The sequence below is a fragment of the Medicago sativa genome, chromosome 6 (assembly GCF_051527215.1).
Source record: "Medicago sativa cultivar Bolivia chromosome 6, Bolivia_mono, whole genome shotgun sequence".
Taxonomy (NCBI): Eukaryota; Viridiplantae; Streptophyta; class Magnoliopsida; order Fabales; family Fabaceae; genus Medicago; species Medicago sativa.
Genome location: NC_140754.1, coordinates 78,355,075 through 78,382,930, shown reverse-complemented (window position 1 = coordinate 78,382,930; position 27,856 = coordinate 78,355,075). Strand labels below are relative to the sequence as shown.

The window sequence follows — 27,856 nt, the reverse complement described above, 5'->3', positions numbered from 1 at the left end:
AAGTCAAGTATCTATTTGTTATTTTAATTTTAATTTTTTGATTTTTTTGATTTGATTTTTTTGTTCTCAGTGAGCGTAAAGCATCTAAATAATAGGCATACTGTTTTATTGGTTTAAATATGTCTTTAAACATGTAATAAAAAAAATGTCCTTGAACTAAAAAAGTTATAATTAGGTACTCCTTCATCTATCTAATTAGGTCCCTAAACTAGTGGTTGTAAACTAGCATTCCCCTATAAAATAAAATAAAATAAAATAAAATAAAATAAAAAACAGTCAAGTTCTATAATCCCCACGCTTACCTAATTTATGTGCATCATTCATAATAATTCATTCATAATAATCATAAATATTACTTTTCATTTTAGACATCTATATCGATCCATCCATGTTTATCAACGCCTGAACAGCACAATGGCCGCTGCTCACGATTGTAGGGTATCGCCGTTCGTGCAATCATGAACGCAGGACACAAGCTCAAGCATGACTTTTCTATTGATTTGAATTAAACCAAATATGGCTTGGACTTATAGGTGCCAACAATCAATAACTGATACCATAAACATGGAAAAGTACAATCAATCATTTTTAGAACATACTTGTTCACATTGCACAAGACAAAACTATAACCAAAATTTAAAACATCTTACCAAAAGTCATTACTATTATCAATTTTCAGACATTGATATCACCCCCGTCATTGCATTAGACACAACTATAACCAAAACTCAACATCTTACTAAAAGTCATTACTATTACCGATTTCAGACATAGCTATCAATGAGTGATTTCCTCATCTCATCGACAATGACACTAGGTTGCGAGTCCCTCAACTTGAAAACACTCTCAATAACAGAGAGTTCTGTTGCTGTGGTGTCTGAACCACAAAATGATGTCCAATCGTTAACTATCATTCCAGCACCTATCACTTCACTACCTCTGTTAACTGTTCCGGCAACCAAAGGAACTTGAAGAAGTGTAGAAAGTTCGTCCAAATCTTCTATGGATGTGTGAGGGTGAACCTGCATCATGTGTATGACTATGATCAAAAGACAGTTTAGATGGAAAAAAGTATGAATTTTAAGGGAAAATATAACATTTTTACTCACCAAACCACCTCTGTTGGAGAGAGCACAGAAACTACCAACAAGAATATTGCCAGCTATGGTCTGCCTGAAAACTTCTACTCCAAGAACATCTGCAATTATCTCCTCCGTCTCCTGAGCAAATTATTTCACAATGAATATAAGAGAGCAAGCCAAGATTCATACAAGTTAAAAACATAAATTGATGTCTAAAGGAAGATAGCTTGAACTTTGAAGCTATAATGAGAAAACGTTTAATCAATGAGCAGTGTTAATAATAACCCCCAAAACTTAATAATGTTCCTACCCTATATATGAGAGATTGGCTCGACAGGCATCACAAATCGCAGTTAAAAGAACAAATTTGAAGACCAACAAAACTTAATAATGTTCTTAGCAGATAACTGAAGTAATGTGGTTGAAATTATAAACAAGGGATTGCTTGATTGAGTTGTTAAAATTTATGGTGATCAGATTCAGAAAGACTAGCAGTGTTTGTGAGATAATTTGCTCATTTCCTTATTCAACAACATTCATGCTTTACATGAAATACAAGTTTCTCTTCAACTCTATCTCAAATCCTAAGCATGAATAACCGATTAATAAGAGAGGAAAAATAATCTATAATCTACAATAAGACAATACCCTGTCAAGATCGGTGTGAGTGAGAGCCACGTGGTCATTACATGCTATACAATTTCCCAAAGCAGATAATTTTTCTTCTATCCTCTGAACAACAACTTGATCAGGTAGACTGTTTCTCAAATGTTGAAGTTCTGCAGCAATAACCATGAAAATACAATCAATACCATAAGTTCATATTCGTATAGTATTATATTACCACGAACAAAGGCAAAACATAAGATACCAGAGGGGAGAGAATATTAACAGTCTAAAAAGCCACCCTAAATCATAGAGAATTTGTACAAATGGAAACATGTTACAGCTGATCAATCTCGGCAAAAATGAAAGGAAAAAAAATGCTGAAAGGTGCCAAGAGACTAGAGCATTGAAAGCTATGTTTTTTTTTTTCTGTTTTCAATTACAAAGCAGCATTAGTGTTTGTTATGTTCATAGAAACGGGGAGTTTGTATCGTCTCATATGTGCAGACAACAATCAGAATCATTGGTTTTGACGAGTAACAGTTTGATATAAGATCTTCAGAGGAAACGGGAAATTACAAATGTGTTCGAATAGGCCATGCTACATCATATTAAAATAGCATCATAAAGTACCAAAAATAATCAACAACATATAATAACAATAGGAATTACCTTGATCTGTGGTAGTATGGGGCAAGAGAAGGCCATTCTTGTTTCCTACGAGTCAATGAAAAGGTAAGTTAATTAGGTACGATAAAATGGTTATGATTTAAAAAAGGAAATTGATGCAGTAATCTCATTCTATGCAGAAAGAAACATGACAAAACCAACTCAGGAATGGATACTCCTTAAGGAATCAATAGCGAATGAGGGTAAGAAAAGCTTTACCAGCACAAAGACGACCAACGATGCGGGTGCCAGCAATAGATGTCTTCACCACAGGGATAACACCACCTAGCTCAGATTCAAATACACTGCAACAAGAACCATATTACTTTATTCATTTAGAAAATTACCATAACAATTTCAAACTGTTCGAAACCAAATTCAAGTAACTTAAATTGACTCAAGAACTTATTTTCATTAGTTTTTGAAAAGAATGAAAACCTGTAGAAGCTTTCAGAGCCTCCAATGGCAACCATACAATAGCCATTGGTGAGTTTAGAGAACACTCCAATATCACAATTATTCTCAAACTGAAGTCCTGCAGAAAAAAATAATCATTCAATATAGTAACTTAAAGTAAAAAAACAGAGAAGACCATTAAGTAACACACACACACATGTGTCAGTGTGTGTAAGTATACGTCTCACTTACTAGTTGCCATGGTTGAGACTGTCACAAATCTTTAACCCACGTACACAAAAGGAAGATCTACAAGAACCAGAATTCTAATCAGAAAACAAAGTAAAGAACCATAATTAAATGCAAATAAATTCAAAAATGTAAACAATACACACCTAATAATATATAATCACTTGTAAGTTGTAACTCAGACACACTCAATAAAAGAGCAACAGGACTCACCTTACAGTATAAATCAAGAAGTTTACATATATCATCAAGATTAAAACAGAACGTTTAAGAAAAGAAAGTGTAAGATGTGAACCCGTGAGTATGTTATGTAATTATGCATAAGCATTCCATTTTGCATGAAGGGGTAAGGATTGTTTAAACCAACTCCCATAGAACAGTCATATATACTTACATATATGTTATACTATAAATCAAGAATTTCACATATTAAAACAGAACATAAAAGAAAGGAAAGTGTGAAATCTGAATCTCTACGTATGTTATGTTATTATGCATAACCATGCCATTTTGCATGCAGGGGTAAGGAAGGATTCTTTAAACCAACTCTCAAAGAAAAGTCTTATATACTTACATAAATAACATGTAACATAACATATTTAGTACAAACAGAACTGATCTTCGACGATTTCAAATGAAAACTTAAAATAATAAACGATGCCTCGGCTATAAACTCACTCAACCATTAAAAAATTCACATGTTTGTTAACTTGAAAACAATTTCCCTATCGAGTCTTTTAGCAACTTCCACATAGAAACAACCAACTCAAAAAACCCACAAGCAATAACAATTCTTAACATCAGAAACCCTCAAAATCAAACAGTCCTTACAATTGCTTCAACAGTAAAAGAATCAACTTCAAAAATCCTGCTGTTTATTTATTTATTTTTTTAATTCGCTTATCTTGGGTAAAGTGCACAAATCAACCGTTAATATTTTAATCACCCATGATCTATGAAGCACCGACACACACAACACAGACACAAGTCAAAATTGAAAAAAAAAATAAAAAAAAATATTTAATTGAACGTAATCTCATGTGTCGGCGACGTGCTCTATAGCACCGACACTTATGATCGAAGGGATGCCCCAGTATCCAACATGTGTCGGTGACCGAACACTGACACGAAACCAATACATGTGATTACATAGAATTATATCATTTTCTCAAAATTATATCAAAGTAGACATGTCTGTGTTTGTGTAGTGGACATCGTCCACCGACACTGGACACAACGCAGACGGCGCACCACAGATAAAATTTTGTGAAAATGATACAATTTAATGCAATATCGGTGTCGGGCACTTTCATGTGTCGACACCGGAATACACCTTCCATCAGAAGTGTGGGTGTTACTTCAGAGCCCATGATTGTTATTGTTATTCATATGCACATAACAATTGATATTTACTCACTTTATTCTCACAAGTGAATTTCTCACCTCCTTATCAAAAAAAAAAAAAAAAATATCCTGCATTTCAGAAAAATTTCTACAAAACTTTCACATACTTCATCTTCATACATCAAATACTTAATTTAATTTCAGCAACACAACACAATAATAATAACAACAATAAAAAAACCCTAATTAAAAAACTAGTATAACACGATAAAGATAATAAATTTCCATTAAAACTGGAACAAAAATTTCAGAAACAAAATTGGGGGTATTGGTTTTGAAGTTGGGAAGAAAAAGAGAAGAGAAAAGAATACCTGAAGCGGCGAAGAGAAAGCGACGGTGGAGGATGCGACAGCGACGGAGAAGAGGTTGCCGTGTGTTTGAGAGATGAATGAAATTAGGGTTTGTTTTTGTACTGCTCTTTTCCGTGGGGTGCACACATTTGTTTATTTTTATATTTTAATTTTAATTTAAAAATGTGTGGAAAAATGGTGCACTTGTATAACCCACCTCTCCACTCATGATCTTTTTTGTCTCTTTATGAGTTTACATTGTTTGATTTTTATTTTATCTTTTGGTATCAAGTTGTTTAGGGTGAGGGATTAATTAATTTCTTCATATGTGAACCAGTTATAATAACAAACAAAAGCAATTAGATTAATCATCGTGGACTTAACTCAGTTGGTAGAAACAATGCATAATATAAATAAGGTCTGGGTGGGGCCTCCGTCAGGGTGATCCTCTTTCACCTTATCTGTTTATCCTATGTGCGGAAGGTCTTTCAGCTCTTATTCGTAAAGCTGAACAGAGAGGAGATATACATGGCATTTCTATCTGTACTAACGCTCCTATTATTTCTCATCTTTTGTTTGCAGATGACTGTTTTTTGTTTTTCAGAGCTGAGGAAAGAGAAGCTAATATGATGAAACATATTCTCGAAGTGTACGAGGCAGCCTCTGGACAAGCTATTAGCCTACCAAAGTCTGAAGTTTACTACAGTAGAAGTGTTCCAATCCATACACAGGAGTCTATCACATCAATTCTAGGTGTTCGTGCAGTTATGGGGACTGGTAAGTATCTTGGGCTCCCCTCTATGATTGGCCGAAGTAAAGAAGCCACTTTCAGTTTTATCAAAGATCGCGTTTGGCACAAAATTAATTCGTGGAGCAGTAAATGTCTTTCCAAAGCAGGCAGAGAAGTTCTAATTAAATCGGTACTCCAGTCCATTCCTTCTTATGTCATGAGTATTTATTTGTTGCCAAATAAATTAGTCAATGCTATAGAGAAAATGATTAATGCCTTTTGGTGGGGACATGGTGGGTCTACTAGAAGAGGTATGCATTGGCTTTCTTGGGAAAGATTAACTGTTCATAAAAATGATGGTGGTATGGGATTTAAGGATCTCACATCCTTTAATGTAGCAATGCTCGGCAAACAGGGTTGGAAATTCCAAACAGATTCAGAGAGCCTTGTGTCACGTTTGTTTAAGGCGCGATATTTTCCTCATACTGATTTTCTGAACTCACGTATTGGTGCTAATCCTAGTTATGTATGGCGCAATATTTTTAGTGCTAAAATGGTTGTTCAACAGGGCGCTAGATGGAGGATTGGAACAGCCGCTAATATTCCTTTGTTTGGTGCTCCGTGGCTCAAAGATGGGCGCTCATTTACAACAAATTGTCCTATGTATAACTCTTTATCTCATGTTAAAGTCCAGGATATTATTGAGCCATCGACAAAGGTTTGGAATTCCACTCTTATATCTTCTCTTTTTGATCATAATACTACCCAAATTATTATGAATACTCCTCTTCACCCACTTGTTAGTGAAGATAAATTAGTGTGGAAGGCTGAGAAAAATGGCAATTATTCTGTCCGTAGTGCATATCGTATTTGTGTAACTGATATTGCAGATAATTCTTATTTACATGTTCCGGGGAGATGGAATTTGATTTGGAAGCTAAAAGTTCCTCCTAAGATCAAAAACTTTGTGTGGCGTGTGTGTAGGGGCTGTTTCCCAACGCGCGCACGCCTTAGTAGCCGAGGAGTTCATTGTCCGACAGATTGTGTTCTTTGTGGTAGCAACTTTGAAGATAGTATCCATGTGTTGGTGGAATGTCCAGGTGCAAAGCAAGCTTGGCGTGAGGTTCAGTTATGGGACAAGATTGATAGTACCCTCCGGAAAAACTATAATATGGATGCACTAATTTTTACTCTTCTTGATCAGCTGCCTTTGGTCCAAAGAGAATTATTTGTGACGATTATGTGGAGTTTGTGGAAGCGTAGGAACTTGAAGATGTGGCAGCAGCAAAATGAAAAAATCATGCAGGTTGTGGAGCGCGCAAAGCACCTTCTCGATGAATGGCGAATAGCCCAAAATATAAGAGCGCAACGAGAAGATGTTCCTTTGACTCATCAAGGCTATTTCGACGATGGCAATGTGGTGGAATGGTCGAAGCCGGCTTATGGTAGGTATAAATGTAACATTGACGCATCCTTTTCTTCTTCCATGAATATGGTGGGTATTGGAATCTGCCTTCGGGATGACAGTGGCGAATTTGTTAGTACTAAAACAGATTGTTTTTCCCCACTTTGTGATGTTGATGTGGGTGAGGCCGTAGGCTTTCACACGGCGTTGAGGTGGATGGCGGATCTTCATTATGATAATATTGACTTTGCCTTAGATTCCAAGATAGTGGTTGATCAATTTCAGTCTTCTGTAGAGGATGACAGTGAGTTTGGTTGTATTATGCATGCTTGTAGGCAGTTGTTTGAGAATAGTTTTCAGAACTCTCATGTCGAGTTCAATAGGAGGCAAGCCAATGGGGTCGCTCATGAATTAGCAAGGGTAGCCCCATATAATGCTAGCTCCCATGTTTATGATAATGTACCGTCATGTATCTCTTCTTTGATTGATAATGAAAAGCAATGAATTCTTCCTTTCAAAAAAAAAAAGTAAGGTCTGGGATTTAAATCCCGACCACAAAAAAAAAATTAGATTATACTTTCGTTGTCCTTGCATTAACATTTCCTTGAGTTCTTATGTGAGTCAAAATTCACAGCATATATTATATTTTTATCGAGTAGTTTAATGGTAAAAAAATTTTTAAGAAGATTTTATCTAGTAGTTTAGTGATTGTATTTGCACACCTTAGATTTGAAGAATTTAGGATTCTAACTATGGTATTTACATATTATTATCGTTATATTTGTACTTATAGAACACATGATTAATTTTTTGGTCTTGTTACCGAGTGTCATCGGGATACTTTTTAAACATTACAAAATAATCAATTATTCTTTTAAAAAGTAAAATATTTTGATTTCCAATCAATTGAATACACACATTTTTGTAACAAAAAAACATGTATTTTCATAAGTATTTACCATTTATAATCCTTAAAGATAGCCCTATGGACGCCCTTTAACATTTTCCTTAATTTTTATAAAGAAAAGATATACATAATATGACTAACATAATAGTTAAATTCAAAATGTCAATTGAAAATAGGATCCTCAACTTTCACCCCCTTAGCAAAATTGTGGTCCTCGCTGATTTTGACCTGATCAAAGTTGATGTGGCGCTTTTTTTCTAATAAGGTGGATATTATTTAAGTTAAAAATATGACCGCTCTGATTAATGGTTTTAAAATAAAAGCAAAAATGCTAGTAGCTTAGAATGCATGTTACACAATCCCAATCAAATTGGGAATTAGGGTCCTTTTCACAGCAATCACCCATTAACATTGTCTTCTCCTCTCAATTGATTGAAAGGGTTACAAAGAAGAAGATGACGAATCGATCTATATAGGGTAAATCGAAAGCGAAAATGACAGCGAGGAACACAAATTTGAAAGCGAAAATGATTGTGAAGAACATAGATGCGGAGAAGGCATATGCAAAGAAGATGAGCCATGCAGTTACTGTTGGAAAAAAATGTGTTTAACATTGTCACCTTAAGTTTTGATGATAACAGGATATTAAAAGTTCAATTGGATATGCTAATATTTGTTCAAGTGTGTGGGATCATAGACTAAAATTTATAAGTCTTTCATAAAGGCATTGGTTTTGGAAGAACAATTGAGAGCAAAAGAATTTACAAAGGAAGCTATGTTGCAAGTCAGAGTCTGAAGACAATCAGAATCTAAAGATCATCAAAAGTCTTGGCAGTCAGAGTCTGAAGTCACCCAAAGTCTGAATTTCATCAGAGTCTAAAGTGAAGAACCTGAAGTCAGTTATATTGATTATTTGAAGATACAAGTTTGCAGAAGGAATAGAAGCCTGGAGCAACGGCTAATTTAGAGGAATTATGTAACGCCCTATTTTATTATTTATTTATTTGATTGAGTTTAGAATCTTTTTATAATTTAATTAATATATTTGATAAGTGATATTTTTGTTGTTCGTTAATATTTATTAGTAGCCCCTATTTTATATTTAGTGGAAGAATATATTTAGTGGAAGTATATATTTAGTGTGGAAATATATTTAGTGGAAGAATATATTTAGTGGAAGTATATATTTAGTGGAGAAATATATTTAGTGGAAGAATATATTTAGCGGAAGTATATATTTAGTGGAGAAATATAATTATTTAGAATAATGAGGCTTTGGGGCAGAATTGGAAATAAGGGAAAATAAGTAGGTTAAAGATTTATATATAAAGAGGAGAGTCAGAGTTAGAAAATAAGGATTACGTGCAAACTGTTTTTGGGAGAAAGAGGAGAAACCTAGAGAAAGAGGAGAAACCTAGAGAAGAGAAGAACCAAAGAAGAGAAGTTTGTAGAATCCTTGCAATCAATCAACCTAAGGTAAGGGTGGGACTATCATTCAATAATCTTGAGTCTATGATTCTGAAATTTCATACATGTTGTAGGTTTAGTTTTTGAGAATTGGAGAATTAGGGTTAAGAGTGATAATTGATGATTTATGTTATGTTGTTGTTGTTGTTGATTATTGTTGTTGTTAATGTCATATTATGAATTGGGTATGAATTATGTTGAGTTGTTGTTGTTGATTGTGATGATTTTGAATGAATGTGAAGTTTGAATAATATAAGTTGCTTTTCCTGATTTTTTTCTTATCTCTGTCCAGAATTTTGAGATAGAAACTGGTATTGATCGGTACAGAATTGGTCTTAGGCGTAAACACGAAAGTTGTAGGTATGGATGTTAGTTTTCTAATGCCATTGGTCTGATGTCAAAACGATTTATAGAACTTGAGTTATGGTCAAATTACTGCACGTATGTCACAGTGAATTTTTATGGACTTTCTGCACAACTTTTTCGAATTTCAAACGAAAACTGGTATTGATCGGTACAGAATTGGTCTTAGGCGTAAACAAGAAAGTTGTAGGTATGGATGTTAGTTTTCTAATGTCGTTGGTCTGATGTCAAAATGATTTATAGAACTTGAGTTATGGTCAAATTACTGCACGTAGGTCACAGTGAATTTTTATGGACTTTCTGCACAACTTTTTCGATTTCGAAACGTAAACTGTTATTGATCGGTACAGAATTGACCTTGGGTGTAAACATGAAAGTTTTAGATAATTTTGTTAGCTTTCCAGTGGCTTTGGTTTGACATGAAAATGACTTTTAGTTTTTGAGTTATGATGAAAATACTCCGAGGAGGTCTTAGCGAAATTCTACGGTAACAGCATTCTCTGTTTCATGTTTTTGCGTCTTTTTCACACGTCTCTGTTTTAAATTGGTCTTTGGTATAAACATGAAAGTTGTTGATAATTGTGATATCTTTCTAGTATCCTTGGTTTGACATGGAAATATGTTATGTATAATTTATTATGTTTTTACAAAATTGCATGATAAATTGTTGATGTTTGAATACGATGTTATATGATGAATTGTTGATGTTTGAATATAATATTAACGATGATCTGTGAAGTTGTTATAAGATGATTTAATGTTGTTACTGATGATATATATATATATATATATATATATATAATCGTATATGCATTATGTGAATTATAAGTGATGTTTTGAGACGATGATGACATTTGATATTGTTATATCTTGAGATTATTGATGTGCTGCCATGTTGCTGTTTACTATTGATTAAAGCTGCATGTGTCGGTCTAAGATGTGAGATGTTGATCCAAATTATTGGAGTCATATAAGACGTTCATGTTGTCTAAGTTGTAAGATGTTGAGTCCATGCATACTCATTTAAATACGATGGCTCATGCCCTAGGAGCTTTTGTTCAATAAAGACGAGGGCTCATGCCCTAGGAGCTTTTGCTCAATAGCGACGAGGGCTCATGCCCTAGGAGTATATTTATGCTCAAAAGGGACGAGAGCTTATGCCCTAGAATGGTACCACATGCATGAGTAAAATGATAGAGTTGCATAGTCGAGTTAAGTTGCATTGTCGAGTCAAGTTGTTAAGTTGATTTATGAAGTTGATATTGATGTTGATTATGAAGTTTATTATGATGATGATAGTGATGCTACATGACCATTGTTATGATATGTTGATGATGTTTATGTTGTTAAATATAATTGTTGAATTATATGTTTAACATTATTGTTTGTGAATCTCACCCCTTCTGCTTGGAAATGTTGCTCTTCGTATGAGTAACTTGCAGGTGATCGAGAATAAGTAGTTGTTGATTGCTGTCGTGAGTGGCTATCTCTCACTGTGTCTTTAGGTGCTCTGATACGTAACGGGATGGGAACTTTTGTGGCTATTTTCTATTCCTTACTTATTGCTTATGATTTTACATGACTATGATTTAGTTTTTGGATTATTACGAGATGTTTTGATGACGCCTTCGTGCCAAGACTAATTATGTTGTTGAATTAAAATCCACTGCGAAGTTTTTGAATATTTATGTTGACCAATTTATGAAGGATGAATTGTTATTTATTCCATTTATGATTTTTAAGAAGTGTAGCATTCCGTTTATGTTGAATGACTCTGATTTATATGTGAAATTTTTATCTTGGAAAAACGGGGTGTTACAAATTAGAAGGCATTTGATGCTTATCCACTGAAGGAGGTCAGAGAAATGACAATAGTACAATTGTACAACCACTACTCCACTATTGTCTGTGCATAGTACTGCTACAGTTGTGTCTTTGCTGGTTAATTCTCCATACAAGGAATGGTTTTCAAATTATTCCTTCATAGGACATTAACCAAATCAAGCAACAGATCATTGGTGATTGATCAAGCTCAGTAACGACTCTTTTATGTGTTGGCACCTCTACAACGTCTATTTCATACCTCTATATAAAAGAATGAAGACTTGAAGATTAGTAGAGACTCTACAACATTTAAATTGTGCCAAAATTCTGTTGAAATTGTTGTGCATCAAACACTTAGAATTTCTTAATAATTTTCATATCTTAGAAATTCTAGAGTCTTAATAGTCCAATTTATTTTATATTGTGAACACCACTGTTTGTATATCAAGTGTTCCAACCAAACTTATTTATGTGTAATTTGTTTCTTTAGAAGTCTCTTGCCTTTGTGCTTGAGCATAGGAAATATCATGCTTGTCTGCTTGAGTATTTGAAGTCTCTTGCTTGTCTGCTTGAGCATTTGTAATCAGAATTGGATTATAGTAAAATCTCCTTGGAAGTGCAAGGGGGACTGGACTACTTCCGAATTGTGGAAGGAACCAGAATAATTGCTTTGTGTCTTTCTCTTCTCTCTCTATCTTTACTTTATCTGCTGCATTAGACTCTAAACATTGCTCCAGATTCTGAACTCTATCAGACTTTGGACTTTGAACTTATTTTAAAAAGAAGAAAAAGATAACACAATTCAGCCCCCCTTCTTGTGTTTTTCTCACCTTCAGTTACCAATGGAGAACATGTTACCAATGCATAATTAGCTCCGCAATGGCACATAACCTTTTTTTTTTGTTTTGTTTTCCTGAATAAGATAAAGCCGCCATGTTAATGTAACGAGCCATGAATCAATAACGAAGAAGAAAGGAATGACAAGAAAGGAACGACATAAGGGTTTGAAGTGAATCAAGAGAAAAAGGGTTTGAATCGAATGAAGAGGAAAAAGGAAAGGCAAAGAATTCGTAACAAAAATAGAAACAATAAAGATTGCTGGAAAAGAGAAGAACAAATCAAGAAGAAGAAGGAGCAATGAAGATTTGGCTATGGGAGATGAAAGGCTAAATCCCTAATTTACGGAGAAGAAGAGAAGAATAATGAGAAATGGAGCTATGTGGAAGAAGAAGAGGTCACATGAAAGCTGTTTTTTTTTTCTTCTTAAAATACACGTATGCGTCTTATATGTCACTTGGTTTTTAGAAAAATGCGCTACATCAGCTCTGCCAAGTAAAAATAGGGAGGGTCACAATTTTGCAAATTGGGTGAATGTTAGGGGCTAAAATTGCGATTTTCAAACTTGGGAGGCAAAAATCGGTACTCCCTCCAATCACATTTATAAGTAAAAACATTTTTTTTAAAATTCTTTGAACACATAATGTATTTGGTCTATAATATTAAAAATATTTATGTTTAATTACAATTTTGGTCATTCTCTTTTACATGGGGTGCAAACATTTTTTTTTTAGAATTTATTTTAATTTAAAAAATGCGTGAAAAGTACCGATAAAATGACTAACATAATAGTAGTTAAATTTGAAAGAAATTGACTACAATTTCGAAATTGTTAGGTTGGACGTTATGATTGGATTCGAATCCCGCATTCTTCTCTTGTGTGTGCAGTTTCCAATGAGGATTGTCGTTTTGTCTATCTACCAAAAAATATTGAAAGAATTTATCTAGTATACTCTCTCATTGTACAATTATTTTACATACGCATTTAATGATGTGTTGACATGTCAATTAATGAATATGACAACTATGTATTTTCATATTCATTAATTGACGTGACAACACATCATTGAAGACATGAGTAAAATAATTGTACACCGCACAATATACTAGTTAAATTCAATTTGAAATGTTAATTGAAAATATTTAGACTAAATTATACTTTTTTTTTTACACTTTTATCCCCTATTTTCATGAATTCATGAAATAGACCACCTATTTTAAAGTTATGGTTAAATATGTTTTTGGTCCTTATAAATATTCTAATTTTCCGTCTTAGTCCTTCTAAAAATATAAAGTTTACGAGATTTTAAGTCAACTAATGTATACCCTTCTATAAATATTCCCATTTTTTCGTTTTAGGCTTTCTACCTGTTCAAATCTTTCACCCACATTTTAGGTCCATGATTTTAATTCAGCTCATGTATACCCTTCAAATTTATGAATTAGATTTTACATGGATGTTTAGAGTATTATAAGAATCTCTCCAAAATATAAACAAAACTAACAAACCATGAATTTTTAAGCATAAAAAACATAAAATTTCAAGTTTTTGAATGATACACATAAGTTGACTTAAAAGCAAGGACCAAAAGTGGTGATGAAAATCTTTTGGAAGACTAAAGGTTTGTTTGGATGCGCAAAGAAAGTGAAAGGAAAGAATGAGAAAGGAAAGATTGTGTAAGGAAAGAGAAAGAGTAGAAAGTGAGAGGATTGTTTTGGTTGTTTGGTACAAGAGAAAGTGGAATAGAAAGTTGGAGGAAAGAAAGGCCTAAATGTAGTAATTGACATAAGTACCCTTAAACAAAAAAATACGTTAATAAAAAATAAATAATAAAAATTGGGGTATTTTGGACATTTTAAACATAATACTAGTATTTCTCAAGTTCTCTGTCCATAATAAATTAGATAACGACCCATATATTAAATTGATATGTATTTACTTATATTAATATTTATAATATCCCTAAGAAAAAATAAATTCATAATAAACGTCAAAAAAAAATCATAATATAATACAAAAATAGAACATAATGTCAAAAAAAATACAAAAAAGAAAACATAGAAATGGCAAAAAAAAAAAAAAAAGATGAAAACCTGACACAAAAAGAAAAACGATACTTACACTAAAAAAAGCGCTGGAAACAATTTGAAAGCAAGGGCATTTGTGACTTTTCAACATAAGAATGGGTTTTCTACACCCTTTCCGCACAAACCAGCACGGAAACCATTTTTGAGTGGGGCCCATCAATATTCTTCTTTCCTATGCCTTTTTATGTTGCTCCAAACAATGGAAAACTTTCCTTTCCACTTTCATTCTGTCCTCTCACAATCTCCCTCTCTCTCTCTCTCTCTCTCTCTCTCTCTCTCTCTCTCTCTCTCTCTCTCTCTATGGAAACAAACACACCCTAAAAGTCAAAGAAAAATATTAATGGGGCTACAATGAAAATTTGAGATATTTATAGGGACCAAAAACATATTAACAATTTCATTAACAAGATGCAGAGTTATACATGTTGGTAGGGGTGTACAGAATTCGCTCCGATCTTGCAATCTATCATGGCTCGTACACAAGGGTTCGGATTTGATCCGGTCAAAAAAATAAACAACGACAAGACATGGAGAAATCAGGTTCGGGTTACCCGTTTCGTCCCAGTTTAGTTTTAGGACAAAGACGTTTTTTCAATTTTATTTTATACATTATTCTATAACACTCTCACACTTCACTCTATTATTTCATACATAGAACAATACTTTATAATTTATGAAGATAACTTTGCATTATTTAGATTCATGCTAGGAATTCAGTATTTATACATGTACTCTGATGGTTTATTTTATGTAGAACTACACATAGTGTCATAACAAATACCAAGTTTGTGCGTTGAAAGGTAAGATGTGACTATGCTACATGTTGATCCATTGATTCATGGACATAAAGTTGTTGTGCACATCAATGTTAAAATCAACAAATGAAATTACAGTTTTTATTCAGAGCCTTATCACGATGACTAGGTGGTCATCATAGACTCATACAATTGCGTTTTAATTTTGCTTTTTGCGTGTTGCTTTTGGGTTTTACGTTTTAATTCTAAGTTTAATGTTTTGGCCAATGTTGGGGTGTAAAAATGAAGGCGTTGGGCTATGAAAATGAAATGTTCTGAGTTGTAAAATAAAAAGGGTGAAGGGCTACTGGGCTAAAGTCTGATAAATAGTTGGGCCCTCTTTGCAATTTTTGCTATATCAACCCCCAATGAAACAAATGTTTCTATATACACCCCCCAAATAAAAAAAATTGGCCCCCTTACAGGCATGAGACCTAGGCCACCACACCCCCGAACTATGCCTTGGGACGGCCATGGAAGGCACTCACAACTGTTTTGGAGTCAATATTGCTAAATTGCACATCGATGACACATTTTACGGCATGATATAGCTCAAGTGCTTCGCCCATTTCAACTGGATACACTGGAGATAACCACATAGTCTTAGCGAGCATGAAGGCTCCTTGCTTGTCCCATAAGCACATATATACACCTGCTTTTTTGTTTGTTGAATAGGAAACAAAGCATCTACATACATTCAAGTCTCCCTCGTTGTGGGCGTTGCCATCACACTTGCGTAGAACTTGTTGCTGCCTTGATGTTCCCCGTCCTTGTTGTCACAAATTTTGTATGAAGCTTATACGATACTATATTTTTTGTATACACCTGGTATCTCTATGTGCAGGTGTAAAACTAATCTCTCAGAATGAAGAGAATAACACGATTTCATTTTTATCATTGAATTCGAATTCAAGACCTCAGATTAAGTTGAAAAAGATCATTATCATCTCATCCAAGTATTCTTAGGTTTATAAAGACCAATTTCGGGAGTGAGCGAAAATAGAGGGATCAAAATTGTAATTAAGTCATTTTTTTATAATAAGATACATTTTATTTCTAAATAAATAAAATAACGATTATTTTTGTAAATCAAATAACTATCTGTATGCTTTTGTCTTTTAGAAAAGATCGTTTCTTGAGAAAAATATATAATTTTTTTTATAAGCATTATACTGAATTTAATAATTTTTGTTCAAGATCTATGTAAATTTGTGTTGGATCCACCCTCTGCATCATTATTCAAAGATTTCAGGAAGGAAAGCTGATATGGAACTTCAAAATTTGACATATTTGTTCAGATAGAGAATAAGATTGGTTGCAATCTCTAAGTTAGGGTGAAGAATTTTGGAATATACGAGTTCCAATGAACCTTAATTTTAATTTATAGGAGAATGGGTAAAGCGGGAAGAATGAGATGCTAACTTACATGTCACGTATGGTGCAATTAACGTCGTTAGCATTTGATGGATGAAAATGACTAATATGGTACCAATTAAACAACTTAAAAGATCTATCTGCATTTTTTTTAATAAGAGACTAATATGAACCCTGAAATAAAGATAAGGAACCAAAAAGGTGTTTAAGCCTTTAATTTTTTTATTTATCTTAAATTATGGTCCTCTTGTTGTCGAATCGGATCTAATAATGCCAAGTACCGAAACATTACTTGTAGTACATCATTTTTTTATACTATTTTGTAGATTATCATTTAATGATCATAAGCAGAGGGAGAATAAGCTTTAGAGAGGAAAAAAATTGATGTATAAAAAAGGTAGAAAAAGAAGAAAACAAAAACTACATAACAGACACAACATTATGATAGAAAAAATCTACAAGTTATAACTCAAGTGACAAAAATGTTAAAAGGTCAGACGTCATTATTAGGGTTCGAACCATGTTCCTGCAATTTTGCTCATTTCGTTCATCCATCTAAAAGAAATTATGATGCAATTTTGCAAGAACAAATCCAACAAAAATGCCTAAGATTGGGGGTGAAGGTCCCTCGCCATGTTCACACACATTATAGGACACTCAAATACAAGTAACAGCCTGGTAGCTTCACTTGTTGGACATGTTCAAGCAAGCAAACAAAACAAAAATAGGGTATATATACAAAAATATATAATTTGGACAACTTTCATTATTCATAGATATATTATTCAAAGGGAAATTTTATTTTACAGCTAGACAAATCCAAAAACTATAAGATTCAATTCTTCTGCATTTTCTTCATTGACTCTTGGATCCTCATAGTTGATCTATTATTTATATTTATGTGAACATGACGGTCCAATTCTTTATATTAACCGAAACATTTTTTAAATTATTGAGTGAGATTTTCTATTTAAATGGCTGGAGGTAAAAGATCTAACGTGTGTGAGATCTCTTGCAAATTATTATTGTATGAAGCTTGCTTTTCTGACCTGGAGAAGTTCACATTGACACATGGAAAATACTAAAATGCCCTCAGCGGTAGTTAACTACCATTGAGGGCCCAGCGGTAGTTAACTACCGTTGAGGACCAGCGGTAGTTAACTACCGCTGGAAAATTGCTTTACCGTACAACCTTTCTTTGTTTCTGCCACTTTTTCATCCCCCAACAACCCCCTCTTCTTCTTCTTCTTCTTCTTCTTCTTCTATTTGAGACTGAAATTGAAAACTTGTTTACGAAAACTTGTTCACTTCTTCTTTTGTTATGTGACACTGAAACTTGTTCACGGAATGTAATACTGCTTATTTCTTTCAAAAACTCAAGGGTGAATTGCTTAATCTCTTTATTGGAATTGGAATGGAAAGTGGAACCTCACCGTAATTTCCTCCTTTGACGTGGGTGCTTGTTGTACCATAATCATGATTTAGGCTTCGGCGAGAACCATGGAATTGAACTGGGATCAGCCCACGAGCATCAATTGGGACAAACCCATGAACAATTTTGCAATCTACTCTTTCAATTCACTCTCAACTGCTCTCTCTTTGTTCACTCTTTCCGACTTCAATAACAGTGGCATCTTCTTCCTTTTTCCCCTCTATTCAATTCAATTCAATTAATAATTTCTCAACATTTCTACCATTTTTGGTTTTTTTATTTAATTTTGAATTTGTTCATAATCAAATGAATAAATGGTATGTGGTTACAAAGGGATTTTAAAGATATAGAAAGAAACAGGATTGATGGGAAGTTCTGGAAAATGGAGAAGGAAGTGTACAGAAGAAATAGAAATGAAGTTTTTCTGATGGTCACAGAGTGGTGCGTGCATTTGGATTTGAGAAGGTTTCCAGCGGTAGTTAACAACCGATGGGTCCCAGCGGCAGTTAACTGCCGGCGTGTTTTTCAGCGGTAGTTAACTACCGCCAGGGACAATATGGTCATTTCCATGTGTCAATTGGAAGTATTCTATGTCAGAAAAGCAACTCTCTTATTGTATAGGTAAAGGACTAAACTATTTTGTTTGGTGGTCCTATAATGAATTAGACAACACATATTAGTAAAAAAACTGTGTAAAGAATAGAAATTGTATACATGTATGTTATGAAACTATAAAAATCTTGATCAAAATAAAGATATTAAACATGAATGTTAAGGCAAAAAATGTAACAGATGTCCTCGTGAACTTAGATCAGTTGGTTGGACAATGTATAAAATATGCAAGGTCCGGGGTTCAAACCCCGACCACTACAAAAAAAATCAAAGATCTAATTTTAAACATGCACTTAACTATATATATCAAATGCTTCCTATGACTGTTTTTTCTCTTCAACGTGAAATAATAATTTTCATGTCCTGAATTTGGGTATGGGTATTTATATTGCTATTTCATTTTGTTGGGTGCATAAAGAAGATAGAAGTTTTAACCATGAAAATGGAAGGAAAAAATGGAATATCTATAAATATATGTTAACACCAATGGTATCAAAATATGAAAATCTATAGCAAATGTAAGAAAAAATTGAGATTGACCGGAATGAATCAGTTCTCTAGTTGTGGTAGGATAAGGAGTACATTAGAAAATGATATATTTTTCTCGAGCTTTGTAGGACCAACATGAACGATAAACTTTTGCTAAGAGTTTTAACGTTACTGCATGTCTAATGTTAAATTTGAACTAAAAACATTAGTTAAATTAAAAGAGACTCGTATCATCTAATCTAATCATCGTTAATAGAAAATGATATCAGTATTGAGAGTTAAAGGAAAATGCATTAAGTTGTAGATCATTTATGTTATGTATGTGACTTTGGTTGAAAAATCTGGTGGGAAAAAGAAAAACTACATAGATTGAACTAAAAAAAATAATTGAAAAATGGATACTCCATGTGATCCTTTTTATAAGACTAGTTTACAAAAAATACGAATATTAAAAAAAGTTGTTGAAGTAATAAATTTATCATAAATATATGTATGTTTTACCAAATTGTTCATTGTATATAGATATATTTATTGTTAATTTTTCATATTTTAAGATACATTGATAATATTAATGAAAGGTGTATTTAAAAAAAAAGTTCATCTAAAATTTTGTAAATAATTAAACCAAATTTACCATTAGAATCAACTGGTAATTTTTTTTTTAAACGCGCACAACTCTAAAACGACTATTGCTAGAATGAGCATGAGGGAGCATTTGATTAGATTATTAGTAGTGGTCTGGTGGAAGTAGAAGACTACAAAAAAGTCATATTCAATGCCCAAGTGTCAAATGATGATTAAGTAAAAAGCAATAGGCGGAGAGGAGAGGAGAGTGTTTTGCGTGCAGGGAACAACTTATCTTTGGACAAATGTTGGGTGGATGTTAAAAACGTGACATCGTGCCACCAATCTCTCTCCATCTTCACATTCATGCCAAACATAACTTATACTTCTTTCATTTTTTTTTTGTGTTCAATTAAGATTTGCAATGTTATCTTATTTTTAAAATAGATTTGTCAAAAAAAGAATGAATATTGAAAAGTACAATTTTCTGACTTAATTTTATTCAATTATAAAAAACATTTCATCTTTTAAATTTATTGAATAATCAATGTATTTGATAAGTATTATATAATTGTGATCAAAGTAGTATATAAACACTTTCCCTAAATAAAAAGTAGTAAATAAACACTAATGAGAGTAAAAAATAATTTATAATAAAAATTAGTTTTTTACTAGTGCTTCAAACCTTTCATTCAGAATAATATCAGCAATATAAATACTTACTTCTTTAAAATAAAATTACTTTGTTTTTTTTATTTATAAAAAACACTCCTTCATAAAAGATTTTTTTTACTAGAAAGATATAATTTTTTTAGCTAAAAAAATTAATACTAAATTACTTTTTTTTGACAAATAATACTAAATTACTTATTAAATTGTGAGTCTTGTAAATGCAGCTATGTGCATCTAATTTGATAACTCAATGAACATTGAAATACACTAATCGGGGTCCAAATTACGAATTCTCCATAATAAGTCTAGCCATTGTTGGATTATAATAATACATATATACTCTTCGGATTAAGTGTGTCTAGTGTCAGACACACGTCAGTGTCCGACATCAATACATATAGTTACATTGAGTTATATGATTTTTTTAAATTATTATCGGTGTTGACGTGTCAATGTACCGTGTTTTTTTTTTTTTTAAATTATTCATAGTTAGATTATTTTTGGTATTCCTTTCTTGTCTCTCATACATAAATTAATAGGAATATTGCTCTTTTTTTTTTGTGGTGATAGGAATATTGCTATTTTAATGTAACACTCTTATTTTACTAATAATGTTAATTAAAAGATAGGATAAGAACAAACAACCTGAAGTAAATTCAAATCTATCTTTATGCATTCAATAGTCCAATAATTTTTTCAATTATTTCATTTTCCTAAACAAGAAAAAAAAAATACATTTTTATTTTATTTATTTATTTCCTTAAATTAGTCAAATATTGTGGCAGCTATTGCATGTTATAGACAGAGAGAGAAACATTGTCCTTATAGTTTCTTGAACTGTTTGAGGTTGTTTTATGTTACTACATGTTTCCATCAAACTATAGAGTTTTCTTGGACTTTGTAAAGTGATCTTGTAAATTGGAACACTTCAGAAACATTATTATTGGCTACTGCAAAGTAAAGCTTTGCAGCTTTTTTCAGTTGAAGTTCAGAAACTACAACCAAACACACCTTTGATTAGTGTATGTATATATTTCTTACTCAGATTCATTTATTTTATGTTAGTTTAATTTATATGGTTTCTGTGATTTTTTGCATGAAGAATTTGTTGGAGTAAGACATTAATCTGTGTAAACAAAGTTTTGTTTTTAATTATATTTTTTGATGAAAATTTCAATTTTTCAAGTGATAAAACAGTTTGGATTGGATTCACACATAAGGGGTTTGAACTTTGATCTTGCACCAATTGGTGGATCATGTATGGCCCACCTTGTTTTTCTTACAGTTTTTACTGTTGTTATTTTCTCATGTTCTTCATTGATAAGCTACTAGAATTGGCTGATCCCAGGTTTTAAATACTTCTGATGAGGCCACTGGTCGTATATAGACGATCTTTGATATCGCGGAGAATTTTTGTTGAATACAATTGATGCAGCTACAATTACAGTCTGATGTGGTTTTGAAAGTATGAATTAAAAACTTGACATCACAGCTACAATTACGGTTCCGGACCATTTTTTAAAACCTTGCAGCTAGTTGCCACGGTTTGATGTGATGTTTTCTAGTCCTGTAGTGAGCTCATATTTTCTCATGTTATGTGTTTCGAACTCAAGTCTGTTGCACCGTGCAACAGACTTGAGTTCAGAACATTATGAATTAGCAGTAGAATCCATGTGTATATAACTCAGCTTATTTTCAATTTGTAAGCTGACTTAACCATTTCCAGAATAGCAGTCGGAATTATACTCCTTGATAACCTACGTAGCACTGACACTTTAGATTGAAGGCATGTGCAGCATCCGATACTTGTTGGTATTGGTGTTAAACACGACATCGACACATGTGGCAGTGACACATTCAATAATTTCATTTTCTCAAATTTTGACTGGTGTCGACATATTAGATTGTCAATATTGTGTCTGGTGTCTGTGTCAGTGTTTCATAGCTGATAACTTCGGGTCAAAACTAGTTTTCTCATATGCGTAATGCTGAACATTGTGGTGACTACAAAGAAAGTTGTTGGAAAAAAGTCTGTATTTTATTGTCGAATGTTAATTGTTAATTGACATGAAATTTTGATCACATGCTTAGGATGTGGTTTCAGATTGCTGATGGATTTGTTGTAAATTAGGTTCCTATGGCGTCATCAGGTGAAGTTGCTGCAAAGATGGATAAAGAAAATGTAAATAATGGTGACGATGTGCATGATATAGAAAATGACGGTAGCTTGGATGGGAATGACGAGCAAATTGGAAGGTATTGGTCACAGTTTTCCGAAAGGAACATGACGTATCAAGAACCACTTCTTGTGAAGAGGATTAACACTACGTCTCAGATTGCTATAGTTGGTTCCAACCTTTGCCCTATTGAAAGCCTTGATTATGAGTAAGCAACATTCAATTCCTTTTGTACAACATATAATCTTAAACTCCATGACATATTCATACGTTGTTTTCAGCTTATTTTCTTAAACTTCATGATATCTTTGAAAATTACTTAAGCTTCTTTTGAAACAGCTTAACTTTATTTTATCTTTTTTAAAGAAATAGCATAGGATAACTGCTTATGCTACAAGCGCTTAATAAAGTTCCTTAGCCAAACAGGGCTTTAATAACAAAACTATATGAATTAATCAATTCACGGTGATATGTCAAAAACAAAGCTTTTTGAAATCTTATAATTATGTATCAGCCGATAAGAATAACGATTAGCGAGAACTTCAAAGAGATTTTTAACGTATTGAAATATCAAATACTGATGGAAAGAGTGATGATGTAAGTATACTTATTCCGTAATTTTCAGGGTTTTTGATAATGAAATGTTTAATCAGGACTGGAGGTCCAGGAAGAAGGTTCAGATATTCCAATATGTGGTACTTAAATGGGTATTTGCTCTTCTTATTGGATTAGGAACTGCACTTGTTGGTCTTTTCAATAATATTTCTGTCGAGAACATAGCTGGTTTCAAGCTGACTCTTACAACCGATCTCATGTCTAAACAAAGGTGAGCTTCCTTTTAATCACATATTGATGTTCATTCAGGATCGACTACATGAATTGAACGACACCACAATATATAGACAATTTAAGTTCAAATATCTCTTGAATTCAAACGACATGACAATGTTCCGATTATTGTTCATATATTCTCAAGAATAGTGGTTGTAGTGCAGATTTTTTGAGGCTTTTCTAGCATATGCTGGTCTCAATATGGTTTTAGCAGCGGCGGCTGCAGCACTCTGTGCTTTCATTGCTCCTTCAGCAGCAGGCTCTGGCATTCCAGAGGTTAAAGCATATCTCAACGGCATCGATGCTCACTCTATTCTTGCCCCAACCACCCTATTTGTAAAGGTGAGTAATACTTGAACATTTGAAAATTAATAAAATATCACAGTTTCGTTTTAGAAAATGATTTTCAGTGAAGAATGAACATTATTTTCTTAATACAAAGTGGTGTTATGTGGCCATATCATGAACTCTTGTTGGATATTAGTATAAAGCTATTTTACACCGACACTATGTCTCCTTTAAAGTCTTCTTTTTTTGGTATGCACAAAATGCAAACTTTTATTTCTCGAGACACATTATGTTTCCATATAAAACTTATGATTTGAACCTTTTCAGATTGTTGGTTCAATCCTTGGAGTGTCTGCTGGATTTGTGGTGGGAAAAGAAGGACCTATGGTTCATACAGGAGCATGTATAGCTTCTATTTTGGGCCAGGGCGGATCTAAAAAGTATGGTTTGACTTGGAGTTGGCTTAGGTATTTCAAAAACGATCGAGACCGACGAGACATGATTACCTGTGGTGCAGCTGCTGGTGTCGCTGCCGCCTTTCGATCTCCAGTAGGTGGTGTCCTCTTTGCCCTTGAAGAAGCAGCTTCTTGGTATCTATTTATGCTAAAATTAATCTATCTATCTCTCTCTTTTTCAACTTTGTGGTATCTTTTAAATTGTAAATTTGTTATTATAGAAGAAAAAAATTACTCACTAATCTCTAACATTTTTGTCAGCAGCAACATAATTATATTCTAAGATTCTGTGTAAGATGTTAATTAAAAACCAGAATCTAGTTTTCTTTGAAAGTGAGTGAGTTCGAGGAAAAAGAAAAAACTAAACAGTAATGACATGAGTAGTGATAGATAATGTGAAATATGGTTTTAAATTGCAGTTGGACCCTCAGTTTCAGTTACGCTGTCAACTTTTATAATAATGAAAGTTCGGTTGATGCAGTCGAAATTGCTGTTGAGACCTCAATATTTCCATAATCGCAGCTGCAGACTGCAATTTAAAATCATACGACCATCAATGTGTAAAAAATTAACATTCTAAGATGGTAAAATTGAATGGCATGAAAACTGATATTCTTTCTTATGGCGCATATATGTAGGTGGAGGAGTGCTCTTCTTTGGAGGTCATTTTTTACTACAGCAGTAGTTGCTATTGTTTTAAGAGCTGGAATTCAGTTTTGTTCAACAGGAAAATGTGGACTATTTGGTGAAGGTGGTCTTATATTGTATGATGTTGGTTCACCCCAAACAGAATTTAGTGCCGGTGACATAGTAGCAGTAATAGTCTTGGGAACTGTTGCTGGTATTCTTGGAAGCATATATAATTTCCTTGTCGATAAGGTCGTCCGTACATATAGCATCATCAATGAGTATGTCCTCACATTTAAGTTGAATATTATTTCGTCAATTTACTTGCTTCTTTCTGATCACAGTCCTGTTTGGATAAACAGCTCAATTAAGCGCTTATAGCATAAACATTTATCGTATAAGTGTTTATGTATAAGCAATTTCTATAGAGAGCTTATAGAAATAAGCTTAAAACAACGTATGGACTTGTCATAAGCTGTTTCGATAAGTTCAAATAAGTCGATCCGAACATGCTTAGTCTAATCTAGTGTATTAGCAACATAACTAATGGTTCTATCTTTTTCTTTTTGTTGCAGAAAAGGTCCATTTTTCAAAATCTCTCTTGCTGTTGCAATTTCTCTTTTGACATCATGTTGTTATTATTTCTTACCATGGATTGCAAACTGTATCCCTTGTCCTACCGATTCAAAGGTACCATGTCCCTCTGTTGACGAATCAGGAGAATACAAAATATTTCAATGTCCACCGGGATACTACAACGATCTCGCTTCCCTCTTTCTAAACACCAACGACGACGCTATTCGTAATCTATTCAGTCCTAAGATAACCAAAGAGTTTCATATTTCAAGTTTGTTTATCTTCTTTGCCACTGTTTACTTTCTTGGAATACTCACTTATGGTATTGCTGTTCCATCTGGACTTTTCATACCTGTGATACTTGCTGGAGCTGCGTACGGCCGCGTTGTCAGTAGACTCTTCGAACCGATCACACAACTCGACAGAGGATTCTTTTCTCTCCTAGGAGCTGCCTCCATGCTCGGTGGCACCATGAGAATGACGGTCTCAATTTGTGTTATATTGCTTGAACTCACTAATGATCTCTTGTTACTTCCACTTGTGATGTTGGTCTTATTGATCTCAAAATCCGTGGCTGATATCTTCAACAAAGGTGTCTATGATCAAATCTTGAAGATCAAAGGACTTCCTTATTTGGAAGCACATGCCGAACCTTACATGAGGAATATAGCTACGCGTGATGTTGTCTCGGGTCCATTAATGACCTTTTCTGGCATCGAAAAGGTTGGGAATATATTACATGTTTTGAATACTACAGGGCACAATGGGTTTCCGGTCATTGATGAACCGCCTTTCGTGGATGCACCAGAGTTGTGTGGACTCGTACTGAGGTCTTATTTACTAGTTTTATTAAAGGCTAAAAATTTTACCAGAGAGAAGGTTTACGCGAATCCGAGTATCTTAGAGAATATTTCTGTGTTGGATTTTGGAAAGGCGGGATCAGGAAAGGGAGTTAAACTAGAGGACTTAGATATCCAAGATGAAGATTTGGATATGTATGTTGATCTTCATCCAATAACTAATACATCGCCGTACACTGTGGTTGAGACGATGTCACTTGCTAAAGCCGCTATTCTTTTCCGTCAACATGGACTCAGACACATGTGTGTTGTTCCAAAGAGCCAAGGGGTATGATATTACTTGCACATACATAATACTGGTCGATATAACATGCACACGCTTAACACGTAACAGGTTTATTAAAATAAACTTTCATAATTTTCTCATCAGGTATTGGAATTTCGTACTTCAGCTTTTTTATGTAACATCTAACTGATAAAAGTACGGAATCTCTACCACTGATGAGAAAATCGAAATATAATATCACATGCAAGTCATCACTATACATCCTTGATTTTCTCATCAATGATTGAAAATCTTTACTCGTATCCAGAGTGAATTAGCCTCTTCACAGAAGCGAAATGGTACACCGCTTTTCAGTAATGTTGGTCACATAAACATGTTACATTTATAAAAAAAAATCGGCATTATTTGACGATTCCAAATTAGATCAGACAATTTTACAACTTCTATTGTTTCATTTGGTGCAAAATTTACTGACAAACTCTACACTTTGCAGAGACCTCCAATTGTTGGGATTCTAACACGCCATGATTTCATGCCGGAGCATGTTTTGGGACTTTACCCTGACATCAAGCATCACAAATGGCACTGAGAAAGAATCTCGATGAAAAACGTAATTCTTCTTCTTGATTGGAATACTGCATTCCTTAGCTGCATGCAGATGATCAAAATTTTTACTACATACATTGAGTTCAATAGTTCTTCACAGAACCCTTTTGAAGGGAAAAATGCTGCTAAAAGATGCAAATGCTTCATAGTTTTGAAGGGTGTGTGTTTATAAACAGTGTAATATATGTATTGTTAATATACGTATTGTTGATGGTACCAGTCAACACCAATCAGTGTTGTAGTACATTTTGTCAATAAAATCTCTTCTTCATGTTGCTTGTTTGATTTATATTTTTTGGATGATTTAAAAACTCTATGATAAAAGTTTTTTTGTATAATATTGTTAATTTAGGAAAATATGAAGTGGTATTGTGAATCTTACAAGATTGTTACCTTATTCATATATTAGGCTGTATAATAGAAACTATATGTATTTTATCTGGTTTTGACTATAAACAAAAAAGTATTCTGGTCTCAAATATAGGTAAATTTAACTACTTTCACCATATTTAACTAGTGAAATAATGCTTGCACATGTTTGTTATATATCGTTGTTTTGCTAAATGTTGGGAGTATTGAATAAATAATATATTTAATTAGTTAAAGGAACTTAACATAAACTTACCTGATATATTTGAAATTAAATGAAAGAATGAAGGAAAGATAGTCTATAAGAAGGAAAAAAAAACGGACAAGTTAGTCTATACCCTCTTTACACTTTGTTTGGTTGATGAAGGAAAGATAGATGAAAAGTGAAAAGAATAAATTATTTTGTAGTTTGGCATGAGATAAGATGAAAATATATCGTTTGGCGTCTTCTCCGTAAGTGGTGTTGCCAGGACCTCGGTCCAGGGGGTTCGAACTTTTGAATTTTACTTGATAATATATATACTAGACTCTAACCCGTACGATGCACGAGTTTTGTGGAGTTTCATTGACGCAGTACGGAAACGTAG

The 27,856-nt window shown here is 33.4% G+C and overlaps 2 protein-coding genes across 4 annotated transcripts; one reads left to right on the top strand and one right to left on the bottom strand.

The window, feature by feature from the left end:
- Window positions 1-527: 527 nt before the first annotated feature.
- LOC146917051 (eukaryotic translation initiation factor 6-2) lies at window positions 528-4,785 on the bottom strand. Of its 2 annotated transcripts, none has more exons than XM_085718878.1 (8): window positions 4,718-4,785; window positions 3,006-3,079; window positions 2,796-2,892; window positions 2,577-2,662; window positions 2,361-2,405; window positions 1,731-1,861; window positions 1,110-1,220; window positions 528-1,022 (listed from the first exon to the last, which is right to left on the bottom strand). In XM_085718878.1, the coding sequence occupies exons 2-8, from the start codon at window positions 3,013-3,015 to the stop codon at window positions 765-767; spliced, it is 738 nt and encodes a 245-aa protein (XP_085575004.1). In that variant the 5' UTR covers window positions 3,016-3,079; window positions 4,718-4,785; the 3' UTR covers window positions 528-764. The 2 variants fall into 2 exon arrangements, with proteins under 2 accessions (XP_085575004.1, XP_085575003.1); XM_085718877.1 differs by having other exon boundaries at window positions 3,006-3,062.
- Window positions 4,786-21,078: 16,293 nt separating this feature from the next.
- Window positions 21,079-27,171, top strand: LOC146917050 (chloride channel protein CLC-c-like). Of its 2 annotated transcripts, none has more exons than XM_085718875.1 (8): window positions 21,079-21,276; window positions 22,386-22,639; window positions 23,085-23,257; window positions 23,427-23,604; window positions 23,878-24,140; window positions 24,644-24,913; window positions 25,208-26,336; window positions 26,788-27,171. In XM_085718875.1, exons 3-8 carry the CDS (start codon window positions 23,244-23,246, stop codon window positions 26,881-26,883), a joined length of 1,950 nt encoding a protein of 649 aa, XP_085575001.1. In that variant the 5' UTR covers window positions 21,079-21,276; window positions 22,386-22,639; window positions 23,085-23,243; the 3' UTR covers window positions 26,884-27,171. The 2 variants fall into 2 exon arrangements, with proteins under 2 accessions (XP_085575001.1, XP_085575000.1); XM_085718874.1 differs by having other exon boundaries at window positions 23,057-23,257.
- The last annotated feature ends 685 nt before the right edge of the window (window positions 27,172-27,856 follow it).

Excerpts from the sequence above, each read along its gene's own strand:
- LOC146917050 (XM_085718874.1), top strand. The coding sequence starts at position 22,392 with ATGGCGTCATCAGGTGAAGTTGCTGCAAAGATGGATAAAGAAAATGTA. Across the intron at positions 23,258-23,426 it reads GATCTCATGTCTAAACAAAG|ATTTTTTGAGGCTTTTCTAG; the intron begins GTGAGCTTCCTT and ends GTTGTAGTGCAG. Across the intron at positions 24,141-24,643 it reads CTTGAAGAAGCAGCTTCTTG|GTGGAGGAGTGCTCTTCTTT; the intron begins GTATCTATTTAT and ends GCATATATGTAG.
- LOC146917051 (XM_085718878.1), bottom strand. Across the intron at positions 1,862-2,360 it reads CCATACTACCACAGATCAAG|AACTTCAACATTTGAGAAAC; the intron begins GTAATTCCTATT and ends TTATTGCTGCAG. Across the intron at positions 1,023-1,109 it reads TCTCCAACAGAGGTGGTTTG|GTTCACCCTCACACATCCAT; the intron begins GTGAGTAAAAAT and ends CACATGATGCAG.